Here is a 13,343-nt window from a genome sequence, read left to right as displayed (position 1 = left end):
ACTTCTCCCTCAATCATCCTTCTGCAGTGTGTGCCAATCCATTCAACCTGAATGGCACGCACACACCTGGACACAGTATGAATGACCACAGGACTTCACTCCAGCACCTGAATGGACATGCGGTTGACACGTCACACAAGGACAATGATAACACCACTCAGCCACAACAACTTCTGCTCACGGACACAATCTCAGCTGAGCCCTGCCTACAGAGCTCACCACAGACAGACTGTGACATACTAGAACTGCTCCAAGATTCAACACCCAAGGACGACTTCCTGGAAAACAGCCAGGGAAACCAGGACAGCATATTACAGCCTCCGATAACACCAGAACAACAACAGCCCCTCTCACCAGACACGCTATCTCTATCTCCACCATCTCCACTTCTGGGCTTCTCAGAGAAAATGGAAAAGCTGGTGTACGCTGGAACCAAACTATCCCACTCTTTTGCAAGCCCCCAGATATCAACCAAAACACGGCAGGCCTCACAACCACCAAAGCCTGCGGGCCCAGTTCGCCCTCCCCCTCCTCCTGCAAGAGTTCTTCGGGCTCTGCCACAACGACAGGTCTCACACCCTCCTCCTTCTGCTCGAGGTGAACCAAAAACAACTGATACCAGCTCTCATTGATATGTGCCGGGTCCCCGCTATGATAACAGTAACTTTCTCAAATGTTTACAGAACAAGCGGGAACCCTGTGTGCCTGTATCTTTCTCTATTGCTGTTCGATTACATGATAGAAAGTCTAAGGCCTTCAAAAGCCATACAGCAAACCCATCTAATCTGGTGCCTATTACACGCCAAACTAAGACTGCTGCGCGGACAAAAAGTAAGACTGTTAAGTTAGCACTTTTAAATAGGGATGCACCGATGTGAATATTGTGGCCGATACCGATAACCGATATTAATATTGCTGTTATGGCCGATACCGATATTTACCGATGTCGATATCTCTGTATAGAAAACACATTTTTATGATAATCAAATAAAGAGCTATTTTCCAAAACACTTTTTTTTTTTTTTTTACTTTTGTAATTTATTTTCAGAAATTACTGATATTGGGCACCTTTACCTGTGTGTACCAATATCAGTCATTAATAATTTGTATGTCCACTCTAGCCGCGACGCGACTGCGAGTTGCATACAAATCAATCAAAACCCAGAGCCAATCAGAACGGCGTGTGGGCAGGCTGTCGCGTCAAGTGCACAGCACCAGAGAGTAATCTTGACGGCAATCGCAAGAAAATGGATAAGTAGCTACATAATCAAATTCACAAATATTACACCATTTAAACAGTATTCAAATACATAGGCTACTGAGTTACTTAAACAATCTTTGTCAAATAATACATTTGTTTCTTCAGTTTGAACGTTCTTGTTTCCATTTGTTTAATTTCAAGATCTGAGGTGAATTATCCATTGTTGCTTTTACAGCTACAAAGCTGGAGCACTAAATGATATTCAAAGTCACATTACACGCTTTTAACATTAAATAAAGCACATAAACAGCGCCTGAGATTATCATTGCCACACGTTGTGTTTGTTGTTCCAGCGCGACGTCGCAGAAAAATAGAAACAGTTTCTAAAATAGAATCGTCGCGTGTCGCCGTCGCGGCTGGTTAGGACATAAAGCTCTGATTAACATTGAAAATATACCTTTTATCGCATGTCGCGGCATCGCGTGTAGTTAGGACACGGTGTAATGACTAGTTTGCGCGCCCACAATGAAGTGCGCGTGCCTACACACAAACCCGGGTTCAAACCTCGCCCCGTCCAGCACGGGAGATATAACAAATGTTGATCGTGTGCCCACCATAAAGTACGCACCACTACACATAAAAACTGTTCCCACAGTATCAGTTATTCCGGGTGCACCCTCTGTAAAGCGCGCGCCCCTACACACGAGCGCTGTTCACAGCTGAAATGCGCTCGTGCAAAAACAAACATCCCCGCCCCCACACGCACGTCAAATACACAGGAATGATAATCGGCCTGTTCACATCGGCCCTATTTTAACATCGGAACGATACCGATGTGTAAAACAATGACCATATCGGCCGATATTATATCGGCGGCCGATATATCGTGCACCCCTACTTTTAAACATCTGCTCACTTAAAAATAAATCACTTCTAGTCAATGACTTAATAACCACATACAACCTGGATTTTATGTTTCTAAATGAAACTTGGCTAGAAGACAACTGCAGTGCAACTGTCCTCAATGAAACATCCCCTCCTAACTTTACTTTTATGAGTGTCTGCAGAGCGGGTAGGAGAGGTGGGGGAGTAGCTTCTCTTTTTAAAGATGTCTATCCATGTAAGCAAATATCATTTGGTAATTACCCGTCTTTCGAATATCTGGGTATTGTGTTAAAAGGTGCTCCACACATTTTATTTATTATTGTTTATAGGCCTCCAAAATACTCTTCAGCCTTTGCTGAGGACTTTACAGAACTGTTATCAACCATTTCCTCAGAGTTTGACTGTTTTGCTATTGCTGGAGATTTTAACATTCACATAGATAATGCAGAAAACAGTATGGCAAAAGAAATCAAAACTGTTTTAAAAACTTTTGATCTGACTCAGCATGTACATGGACCGACACACAATCGTGGACACACTCTAGATTTACTTATCAGTAAGGGTCTAAACATTTCATCGATTGTTATTAAGGATGTAGCACTGTCTGATCATTTCTGTATTTTCTTTGATATATTGATCTCTCCTGCCATTGAAGCTAGATCTGTGTCTGTCAAGAAGAGATGCTTAAGTGAGAACACTAGTGTACTATTTATGAAGGCTATATCTTCAACACCAAGCATATCTGCGGACTCTGTTGATTTTCTCCTTGATTCTTTTAACTCAAAAGTAAAAAGTGTAATTGATGATATTGCTCCTGTGAAGGTCAGGAAGAATGGTAGACAAAAGGCACCTTGGAGAAACTCAACAGCAGTGCAAAATATGAAAAGACAATGCAGAAAAGCAGAGCGCATGTGGCGGAAGACAAAACTTGTAGTCCACTATAACATTTACAAAGACACCAGCCATGCTTTCAATATGGAACTAGGCAAAGCTAGACAGACTTTCTTCTCAAATATTATAAACAGCAACTTAAACAACACACGCACTCTTTTTGCTACTGTAGAGAGATTAACAAACCCCCCGAGCCAGATTCCCAGTGAAATGCTCTCAGACAGCAAGTGCAGTGAGTTTGCTTCTTTCTTCTCTGAGAAAATCAATAATATCAGAAAGGTGATCAGCACATCCTTGAGTTGCACTGGGGTCAGACAGATCAGACCACAACCTGAGAAAGTAGTTACTATGTCTGATTTCAAAGAAATTGATGGCAAAATTTTAGAAGAAACCGTACAGCACCTTAAAACATCAACCTGCGCCATTGACGCTCTTCCCACATCTTTCTTCAAAAGTGTGTTAAACTGTTTAGAAGCAGATCTCCTAGAAGTGGTAAATGCCTCACTTCTCTCTGGAAGTTTTCCAAACTCCCTGAAAACTGCAGTTGTCAAACCCCTCCTGAAAAAGAGCAATCTGGATAAGACTATATTAAGCAATTATAGACCGATCTCAAATCTTCCTTTCATTGGCAAGATCATTGAAAAAGTTGTTTTCAATCAGCTGAACAAATTCTTAAGCTCGAATGGATATTTTGACAATTTTCAATCTCGTTTCCGATCACATCACAGCAGAGAGACAGCGCTCATAAAGATAATTAACGATATTCGCTTATACTGATACAGGCAAATTATCAGTGCTGGTACTACTCGACCTCAGTGCTGCTTTTGACACTGTTGATCACAACATACTTCTGGACAGACTGGAAAACTGGGTGGGGCTTTCTGGGATAGTCCTAAAATGGTTCAGGTCATACTTAGAAGCGAGAGGTTATTATGTGAGTATAGGAGACCATAAGTCTGAGTGGACATCCATGACATGCGGAGAATCTTGGGGTGTCTTTAGAGTCAGACCTTAGCTTCAGTAGTCACGTCAAAGCAATAACTAAATCAGCATACTATCATCTAAAAAATATTGCAAGAATTAGATGCTTTGTTTCCAGTCAGGACTTAGAAAAACTTGTGCATGCTTTCATCACCAGCAGGGTGGATTATTGTAATGGACTCCTTACTGGCCTTCCCAAAAAGACCATAAGACAGTTGCAGCTCGTACAGAAAGCTGCCGCAAGGATCCTGAGCAGAACCAGAAAATTTGAACACATCACACCAGTCCTCAGGTCTTTACACTGGCTCCCAGTCACATTTAGGATTGATTTTAAAGTATTATATCATTTAATGGCCTAGGACCTCAATACATTGCAGATATGCTCACTGAATATAAACCCAACAGATCACTCAGATCATTAGGATCACATCAACTAGAAATACCAAGGGTTCACTCAAAGCAAGGAGAGTCCGCTTTTAGATATTATGCCAGCCGCAGCTGGAACCAGCTTCCAGAAGAGATCAGGTGTGCTCCTACAGTAGCCACATTCAAATCCAGACTCAAAACACTTCTGTTTAGCTTTGCATTTACTGAATGAGCATTGTAGAACAGTATTTGAATGACGATATTAAAGTTTTCGTCTGAGAAAGAACTAAGAATGTGAATGCAGGGCTAAGCAAAGTGAAAAGAATGTGCAAGTCAATGAAAGAGAAAAGAAAGTTGATAGATGGAAGTCGTAAGAAGATTGAAAGAGAAAAGAAAGTTGATAGATGGAAGTCGTAAGAAGATTGAAAGAGAAAAGAAAGTTGATAGATGGTAAGAAGATTGAAAGAGAAAAGAAAGTTGATAGATGGAAGTCGTAAGTCGTAAGAAGATTGAAAGAGAAAAGAAAGTTGATACATGTAAGTCGTAAGAAGATCCTTTTAAAAGAAAGATACCGGTTGATGTAAAATATGTCAGACTGTTTGCACTGTATTTTATTATTTTATTTTCCAAACTGTGATTCAGGAAGATTTTATTATTTTTTAGGGCTGTCTGATTGGAAGAGATTTTGAAGGGGAACGGGAGAGCTTCACTCCGACGAGGCGAGTGAAGATTATCTATACTACGGAGAGTATAGAGGTTCGCTGTTTGTTTAAAACAGCAAAAGTGAAACGTGCTCTGTGGGGGACACCACCCCAGCAGAGGACGTCCCTGGATTGTAGGTCCAGTGGCACCGCAAACCTGCTCAATCACTTCCATCTCAGATAGGGTTTTAATTATTCTTATTTCTTTTGATTATTTTAATTTCTTCTATGTAAAGCACTTTGAATTACCACTGCTTAGCTTTGCATTTACTGAATGAGCACTGTGCCACTGTTCGTCCGACTGTTTGCACTGTATTTTATTTTCTAAACTGTTTTAATTATTCTTATTTATTTTATTATGTATGTAATTATTTCAATTTCTTCTATGTAAAGCACTTTGAATTACCAATGTGTATGAAATGTGCTATATGAATAAACTTGCCTTGCCTTGTAAATGAATAGGTACACATCACACCACATAACATCAGGTCCAATGAACAACAATCAATCATGTACTTCCATCTCACAGTATAGAAATAAAATGAAACTGGATATTTATGTTTTTAATCTTTTAAATCTATTTATGCATCACATTTTAATACACTCTAAAAAATGCTGGGTTGTTTCAACCCAATTTTGGGTAAAATATGGACAAACCCAGCCGTTGGGTTAAATTTTTACATTACATTTTTAACCCAATGTTTGGGTTTGTCCATATTTTACCCAAAATTGGGTTGAAACAACGCAGCATTTTTTAGAGTGTATATTTATAATTTTTTAAAGGTTAAGATGAACTTCTGCTCCTCATATACATATCAAACATGTATATTGGCAATTAAATGAACTAAATCACCCTTATTTTACATATGAAAACAAGAGGATAAATACTCTCTCTCAATCAAATGACTTGTAAGTCAACAAAACAGGGTATAAAGGCACCTTTAGCGGTGTGAACCATAGACATGTATAAAGGCTAGATGGCTCAAGGCGGAGTCAGCTGTGTCGTCAATTTGGCGGCCATCTTAGGTCAGGAGACTGCGCTGCTGCTCCCTGCTGCTGTGGACGGAAGGTGAGTGACAAATGCTCGTAACTTGCTGAATTCTTGACGGATTTACAAACGGTTTGGTTTATTACAAACCTTATTAACGTGGCTATGATTTGTGCTGATGCCGATGTTTAAATTGTAGCTTCACGTTTTGAATGTATGCAGTATGCAGTTAAATAGCCGCATCCCTGACGTTTATGACACACCAAGCCGTTTGAAAATCGGTTGAAAATTGAGCAAGATATAGTTATTTCAGCACTACATGCACAATAGACTTTAATGTAATAACTGGACGAGCGGACCTGTCCTAAAATGGCCGCCATGTGACGTCGTCGGGTCCCATTGGCTCTCAGCGCCGGTAAGCCATCTAGCCTTTATAGACAAGTTTCCCGGGCACTTCCGGTTTACTTCCTGTTTCTGCCAAGAACTTCCGGTAGTGTTCGGAGTAGTGGTGTAAACATGGCTTTGGAATGGCAACATTCAACCGAAAATCTGGTTAAAAATGGTGTTTTGACCATTCCGCATCCAAGTAAGGTAACATCATGGGCGGACAACATGTCGATATGGCCCAGCATCACAACATCCAAGATTTTTTCTTATTTTATTGATTCCATGGCGGTGGATGGGAATGCAATTAATAACCTGAAAAGCTCAGAGGCGTTTCAGTACCTCCATTCCGACAAAGTGGGCTGTGTACTTTTACACGATATGGGCAGTTTAATTTATCTAAAGGCCGATGTTCAACCAAGCCAGTCCGTTAATAATTCAGCGCATAACGCCTGGGTTTTGGTTACCAAGACGGGAGATGTGGAGACTGCAGGCTGTACCTGTATCGCCGGACCTGGACGTTCCTGTAGCCATGCAGCCGCCGTGCTTTGGAAGGTACGTTAGCCTATCTTATGCTTGTATTAAGATGTTTGTATGTATCCGTGTGTTAATCTATAACAGAACACGAAGACTAATAAAAATAAAAAGTAATCCCCTCTAGCCTGCCTGCACTAAAAGCATGCTTTAACCCTTTAAAGTCGACTGACGCTAGAGCGTCAAAGTGCGCACCCCTGACATATCTATTATTAGCTTCGGAATGGACAAAGGTATTAACTTACTTTTTTTTCTATGAAAAAGCTGACATTCGTCTGCGTAATAATGAGTAGACTGTTGACTTCCGCGAATGATAAGCCTTCCGTATTTGAGTGCAAATCTATAGCATTTTACCGCAAAACAGAGAAATGTTACTTTAGCCTATCTAATGATATATAATGCGGTTGGTGTGTGAACCAATCACAGACCAATATAAAACAAACACTAGGAACGATACTTTTAAACCGTTCTGGCTTTTGTTTATTTTATTTATTTTTATCAAACTTGTTTATTTTATTTATTTGCTTTTTAAAAAAAAATTATATTACTCACTTATCATTTATCACTTTATTAAATGTTATTTATTTATTTAATATTTAATTATATATTCTTTTATTCTTTTCATATTTTTCCAGATTTTTTTTATATAAGTCTAAATAAATTCAGGCATTAAGGGGTTAAACATTGATGTTGATGGCTGCAGGCCCAGCTCAATAATTGTTTTGAAAAGTAACAAAAACGCTCTACCTTCATCATACCCTTGTTATTTTGATTTACAAAATGTTGTCTCTAAAAGAAGTCAATTGTGCTGTGATGCTCAAACCATTATTTAAAAAGTGTGTGATTTTGTTTCTATCTGTCTGCAGGTAGAAAATGCTGTGAGGCAAGGGAAGACAGGGCTTGCCTGCACTGATGTGCAGAATTGCTGGAATGCCGGGACAAAAAGCAATACTGGGCAGCAAAAAATCAGAGATGTGTCTTTCCGAAGACACAGCAGAAATAATCTATACCAACCAGCATCACAGGCATCCTCCTCCAGCATAGTCTCTACACCTAGTCGCAAGGTAAAAGTCCATGAGACACTGGAAGAATGGCAAAATTACTGTCTCTCCACACCAATAGCGGCACTTTTTACTGCACCTGGCAGTGGACTAATGCAGCTCACTTTTAACACCAGCCTCCCTGCTCAGTCTGCCGAGACATCAAAAGCTCCACTGCCCCTACATCATGGTGATCACAACACACAACTTGAATGTGAGAAATGTAGGGCATTCTACACCACATACATTGACATGACCACAACCCAATTTATGTACATTGAGCAGCACACAAAAGAACAGAGCAGGGAACAACTGTGGCATGACATGCGACGGGTACGGATAACAGCAAGCACAGCCAAGAATGTGCCAGTTCGGGCTACCACAGCACCAGACAAATTCTTGTCTGAACACCTCCATCCTACCTTTCACGGTAACGCGGCAACCCGGCAAGGAGCAGAGGGTGAAGAGCACGCCAGGCAATACCTGCAAGACCAAGGTCATGACATCGATGTGAAAGGTTTGGTGGTTTGCCCGAGTGAGCCATGGCTTGCTGCGAGTCCGGATGGTGTCATGAACAGAGACACACTACTGGAGATCAAGTGCCCTGTCTTAGTCAAAAACCAGTCCCTTACTGAAGCACTTGCTGCTAAAAGCAGTGAGATCAAACGCATGCCCACAGGGGACTTCCATCTGTCCTTCAATGGGCCAAAGGGATATTACATGCAGGTGCAACTGGGCATGCACTGCACAGGCCTACGGCAAGCCTTGTTGGTGATTTGGAGTAACACTGAATGTCTGCAGCTCAACGTGCTCTACAACCAAACCTTTGTTGAGGGACATATCTCAAGGCTGCACTCCTTCTATTTCACCCACATGTTGCCAAAAGTTGTCGATGACTTCGATGATGGAAGGCTGGAGTTGTGCTCCAGATACATGAATGTTGTCAAATCAGCATGACCTGCTTATGTGTACTGGGTTGATTAGTCATTCCTTTTTTAACCCCTTGTCCCCTGTTGTCACAAATTGGTGACACATCCTTTCTAGCTTTTATTTATTTTTTTATCAAACTGATTTATTTAATTAATTTTAAATTAATTCTCTTATTTATTTTTATATCAGTCACTTATCATTTATCTTTATTTATTTATTTTATGTATTATTTTATTCCAGTCTTTTTCTTTTTGTAATATTTTGAGATTTTTTCCTGTATTTACTTTGTTTTTATTTAATTATAAAAATTGTTATAAAACTTGTATATAATTATTTGTTATTAATTAAACTTAATGAAATTGTCCCTTTGTTATGAAAATGGGGTAAATAAAATGTATTCATTTTTTCTCAAAAAACAAATTTATTGTCATGTGTCAATATTTACAATACAAGAAAAAGAATAGCACTCACACAAGTTTTTCTTAGTTAAAACTCTGTTTTGGCTTATCAATCACAACACCAGAAAGGGTACAATAATACATTTACACAAGGTTTTTCTAGCTGAAATTTTTATATATATATATACAAGCTATTTATAAGGCCTTTATTGGCTGTTGTAGCTTATAAGTATGAAATAAATATAGAATGGGCATTTCAACAGACATTTAAATTAGCAGAGAAACACTGTCTTACTAGCAGAAATAGACAACAGCCAATAAAGGCCTTATAAATAGCTTGTAAAGGCATACAAGTACATAACTAGTTACTTACAAATGCAGTTATTAGTCATTAATTAGTGTCTAATTTCTGATCCTTAAAATAAAGTATTACCATATATATATAAAAAGGAATATGTAAAATTAAAAAAAAAAAGCCTGCAGGTAACCCAGGTTTTACTTTTCATAGGGACTTACACCTCATGTGGCAGTCGGATGAGTCTGGACCTCATGTTTGCTAAAGCAGCACATATGATAAGAATCTTATCCAACCTCGGGGCCATGGAGATGGGGACAGTTTGGGACAGAATTTTGAAGACTTTAAGTCTTCGGATTGCCCTCTCCACATGTATACGGACATTGGCCACTCGTCTAGTGCGCGTTACCTCCTCATTGGTCAATTGACCACGCTTGTGGGTAAAGGCAGGAATATTCAATTTCACCTTCCTTTCATGTAGTACATCTCGAATCGTGAAACCCCTGTCAGCCATTACCTCATCACCAGGCCTTAGGGCCTCCAGAAACCCACTGTTTATAGTGATGAACTTATCACTGCTTTTACCAGCATAGGCCTCTGATATAAACATTATCAGCCCATGAGGTGACACGGCAACAAGGTATTTGGCAGTATTGGTTCCCTTGTAATGACTGAAAGTGGCACTCCTACAGTTAAGGTTAGTAGCTCTCTGAATAGCCGTCTCAGCACAATCGATGATGCAAGTGGTCTGGGGGTGGTTCTTTTTAAAGGATGGTGGCATGTTAGCACGAATAACACTTCTTGGCAGCCAGGCAACCATGGGTTCAAGCTGCTCACCCAATTTATCAATCCAGTGAGCAATCACCTTACTTACTTCACCTTTAGACACTTTAAAGCGCTTTGCCACATCCCCTAACACAAGGTTCAGTTTCAGTTTCATGAGGGTCATCAGTATTTGGTCAACAACAGGAATACTACATGATGGTTTACTAAATGGCAACATCGTTTTCACCAAAGTAAAAAAATATAATAGACGCAGTCCTGTGTACAGCAGCGAGGTATCATCATCCAGGAGCATATCATCAGCCACAGCATGACCCCCAGTCTGCGTCGATTTGTTCACCTGGTCCAACTTTGCCGCGTAGCTGTGGTCAGTTTTTGTTAGGTCCTCCCATTGTGTTGCAGCATCTTTAAACTTCGGCTCGATGCACACTTCTAAAAGACAAACAGCATCAACTATAAATGTTTATACCCTACTTACACAGGACAGAGACACATAGGCTATATCAACAGTCGAACTTATGCTGCAAACTTTAGCTAACCAGAAAAATATCAAGATACACTTACCATCCGATTGCGTGTCACTTGTGTTTCTGTCGAGTTTACGCCTCTTTTGCTGGGGAGGTCGCTCGTATCCCAACCAAAGTTCCGGGAAAGGGTTTTCCTCTGTGGGCTTTTTGTCAATGAAGTGATAAGAACAAACAAACAATCTTTTGGGCGGATTCTTCAACTTCAAAGCCGCTAGCCACTTCCGAGATTCAACATCTGGTTTCGGCTTCTCATACAACGCATACGGGGGAGCACATCCACATTGGCGCCTTGTAGATGGTTGATGGTCGAAACATTCTCCTTCCGACCAAACATTCAGCAATCGCCACGAGTTGTTACAACCGCGAACAGCACAATATGTCCCGGAGCCGTGTCGTCGTGTAACACCATCCATAGTTTACTTTTTCTGAACGCTAACCAAAGACAGTAAAAGACGCTAACTCGCTAACCGGAAGTGCTTGGCAGACACAACCGGAAGTCGTTGGCAGAGTGAAAGGCTAATGGCGGCCCGCCTATTTCACTCAGGAAACTTGTCGATACATGTCTATGGTGTGAACACTATCAAAGAACTGCTACAGTGGTGACTAGCTTATCTGAGCTAGTGTAACCCTGGTTAAATAAAGGAAGTTAAGTTTCATTTATTTGCAATTTATTAACATCTAATTTCCCTACTGAAGGTAAAATAGTGATGTGTAAAAGCGATTTTAGAAAAATAGTGGGTGAATTAAGAAAAGCAGTTATTATTAGTTGATTTGCGATTGACCAATGAGAACGCTCCCGACATCACGCGCTGTGCGTGTGTGTGGACGCGCCTGCGAAACGAGAGTTGAGCATAGAGGAGAGAAGACGTGAGTCGATCTTCGCGCTAAAAGTTAGATTAATATAGTTGAAAGAAAAGTAGAAAAAACGTTAATTTAATTCAATTCATACCGTGAAGTGTATGGAGAAGCTGAGTGAGTGTTGAGTTGCATTTTACTCCGGTGAGTCAGAATAACTTTCTAAATGTTAATGTATAAACTTCCTAACACGATTATAAAATGGTTAATTCGTTTGACTAAATTGTTATTTCCAATTTCATGTCGTATTTCAACGTTAGAGATTAAAGTGAATCGTGTGAATATTCCTCGTTCACCGACGCCATTGCTGGCCACGCGGGCCTGTGAGACACGCATGGGTGAAAGCAAAAGACGATCAGAGGTGTCAAAAGTATTCACATTCATTACTCAAGTAGAAGTATAGATACTAGGGTTTAAAATGACTTCTGTAGAAGTTGAAGTATCAACTCAAGCTTTTTACTCAAGTAAAAGTGTAAAAGTACATGGTTTCAAAACTACTTAAAGTATAAAAGTAAAAGTAATGCAAGGCAAAAAATGCCATTAAGGACAAAAGCTTAGACTGCGCCAAAGGGGCCTATAGTGCACCCCAACCTCCTCAAAAAAATAAAAAAAATAAAAAATTCTAAGGCCATAATGACTATAATGTTATATATATATTAAAATGTAAATGTTAAAAAACTTGTGAGGCACTAGGCTATAGCTGTATAACAGGTATACCTGTTTCAGCCACATATAAGGATTTCGGATATTGCCATCTTTGTGGGGATATTTTGACACTATAATGGTTGCGCGCACACACACACTCTCTCTCTCCCACACACACACTCACTCTCTCTCTCCCACACACACACACTCTCTCTCTCTCTCTCTCTTCTCTCTCTCCACACTCTCTCTCTTCTCTCTCACACACACACTCTCTCTCTCCTCTCTCTCTCTCACACACACACACTCTCTCCCCTCTCTCTCTCTCACACACACACTCTCTCTCTTCTCTCTCACACACACACTCTCTCCCCTCTCTCTCTCACACACACACTCTCTCCCCTCTCTCTCTCTCTCTCTCTCTCACACACACACACTCAGTCTCCCTCTCACACACACTCGCTCTCTCGCACACACTCTCTCTCACCTCTCTCTCACACACACACACACACACTCAGTCAGTCTCCCTCTCACACACACTCGCTCTCTCACACACACGCACACACTCTCTCTCACACACACACGCACGCGCGCGCACACACACACTAACGATTATGTTTGCCACTTATCCCGCGATTGTCATACAGTAGGCAATATTGTAAAAACGGCTGTCCCCAAAGCAATATTTGACGCGATTTGCCCCGTATTCTTGAGCACAAAACTGTTGATTAATTTCTCCCTCGCTTACCGCATCTACAGTAGGTTTCCTTCGGAGGAGTTGTGCCGCTTCGCACAAACCAAATGTAACTACAGCGCGCCGCGCGGACAGCCTCTCACAAGTTAGAAAGAAAACACAAAGCCAATCAGTTTAGCGATGTGTGTTCAGGAGGCGGGACTCAGATCTATTGTATAATTGGCCATTTTTTGAACGACGACAAGCCG

General features: G+C 40.6%; 2 protein-coding genes across 2 annotated transcripts; one reads left to right on the top strand and one right to left on the bottom strand.

The window, feature by feature from the left end:
- Positions 1–6,514: 6,514 nt before the first annotated feature.
- On the top strand, positions 6,515–8,959 carry LOC306996804 (uncharacterized protein). Its single transcript, XM_079609697.1, has 2 exons — positions 6,515–6,952; positions 7,798–8,959. Exons 1-2 carry the CDS (start codon positions 6,530–6,532, stop codon positions 8,926–8,928), a joined length of 1,554 nt encoding a protein of 517 aa, XP_079465823.1. The 5' UTR covers positions 6,515–6,529; the 3' UTR covers positions 8,929–8,959.
- An 852-nt stretch (positions 8,960–9,811) lies between these two features.
- LOC306997484 (uncharacterized protein) lies at positions 9,812–11,438 on the bottom strand (the record flags this gene model as incomplete). The annotated part of the gene is made up of 2 exons (XM_079610788.1): positions 10,942–11,438; positions 9,812–10,809 (listed from the first exon to the last, which is right to left on the bottom strand). The coding sequence occupies exons 1-2, from the start codon at positions 11,315–11,317 to the stop codon at positions 9,812–9,814; spliced, it is 1,374 nt and encodes a 457-aa protein (XP_079466914.1). The 5' UTR covers positions 11,318–11,438.
- Positions 11,439–13,343: the final 1,905 nt, after the last annotated feature.

The sequence above is a fragment of the Phoxinus phoxinus genome (genome assembly GCF_949152265.1).
Source record: "Phoxinus phoxinus genome assembly, chromosome: 4".
Lineage (NCBI taxonomy): Eukaryota > Metazoa > Chordata > Actinopteri > Cypriniformes > Leuciscidae > Phoxinus > Phoxinus phoxinus.
Note: the sequence above shows the minus strand (reverse complement) of the source record. Positions and strands in the feature narration are given on the sequence as shown.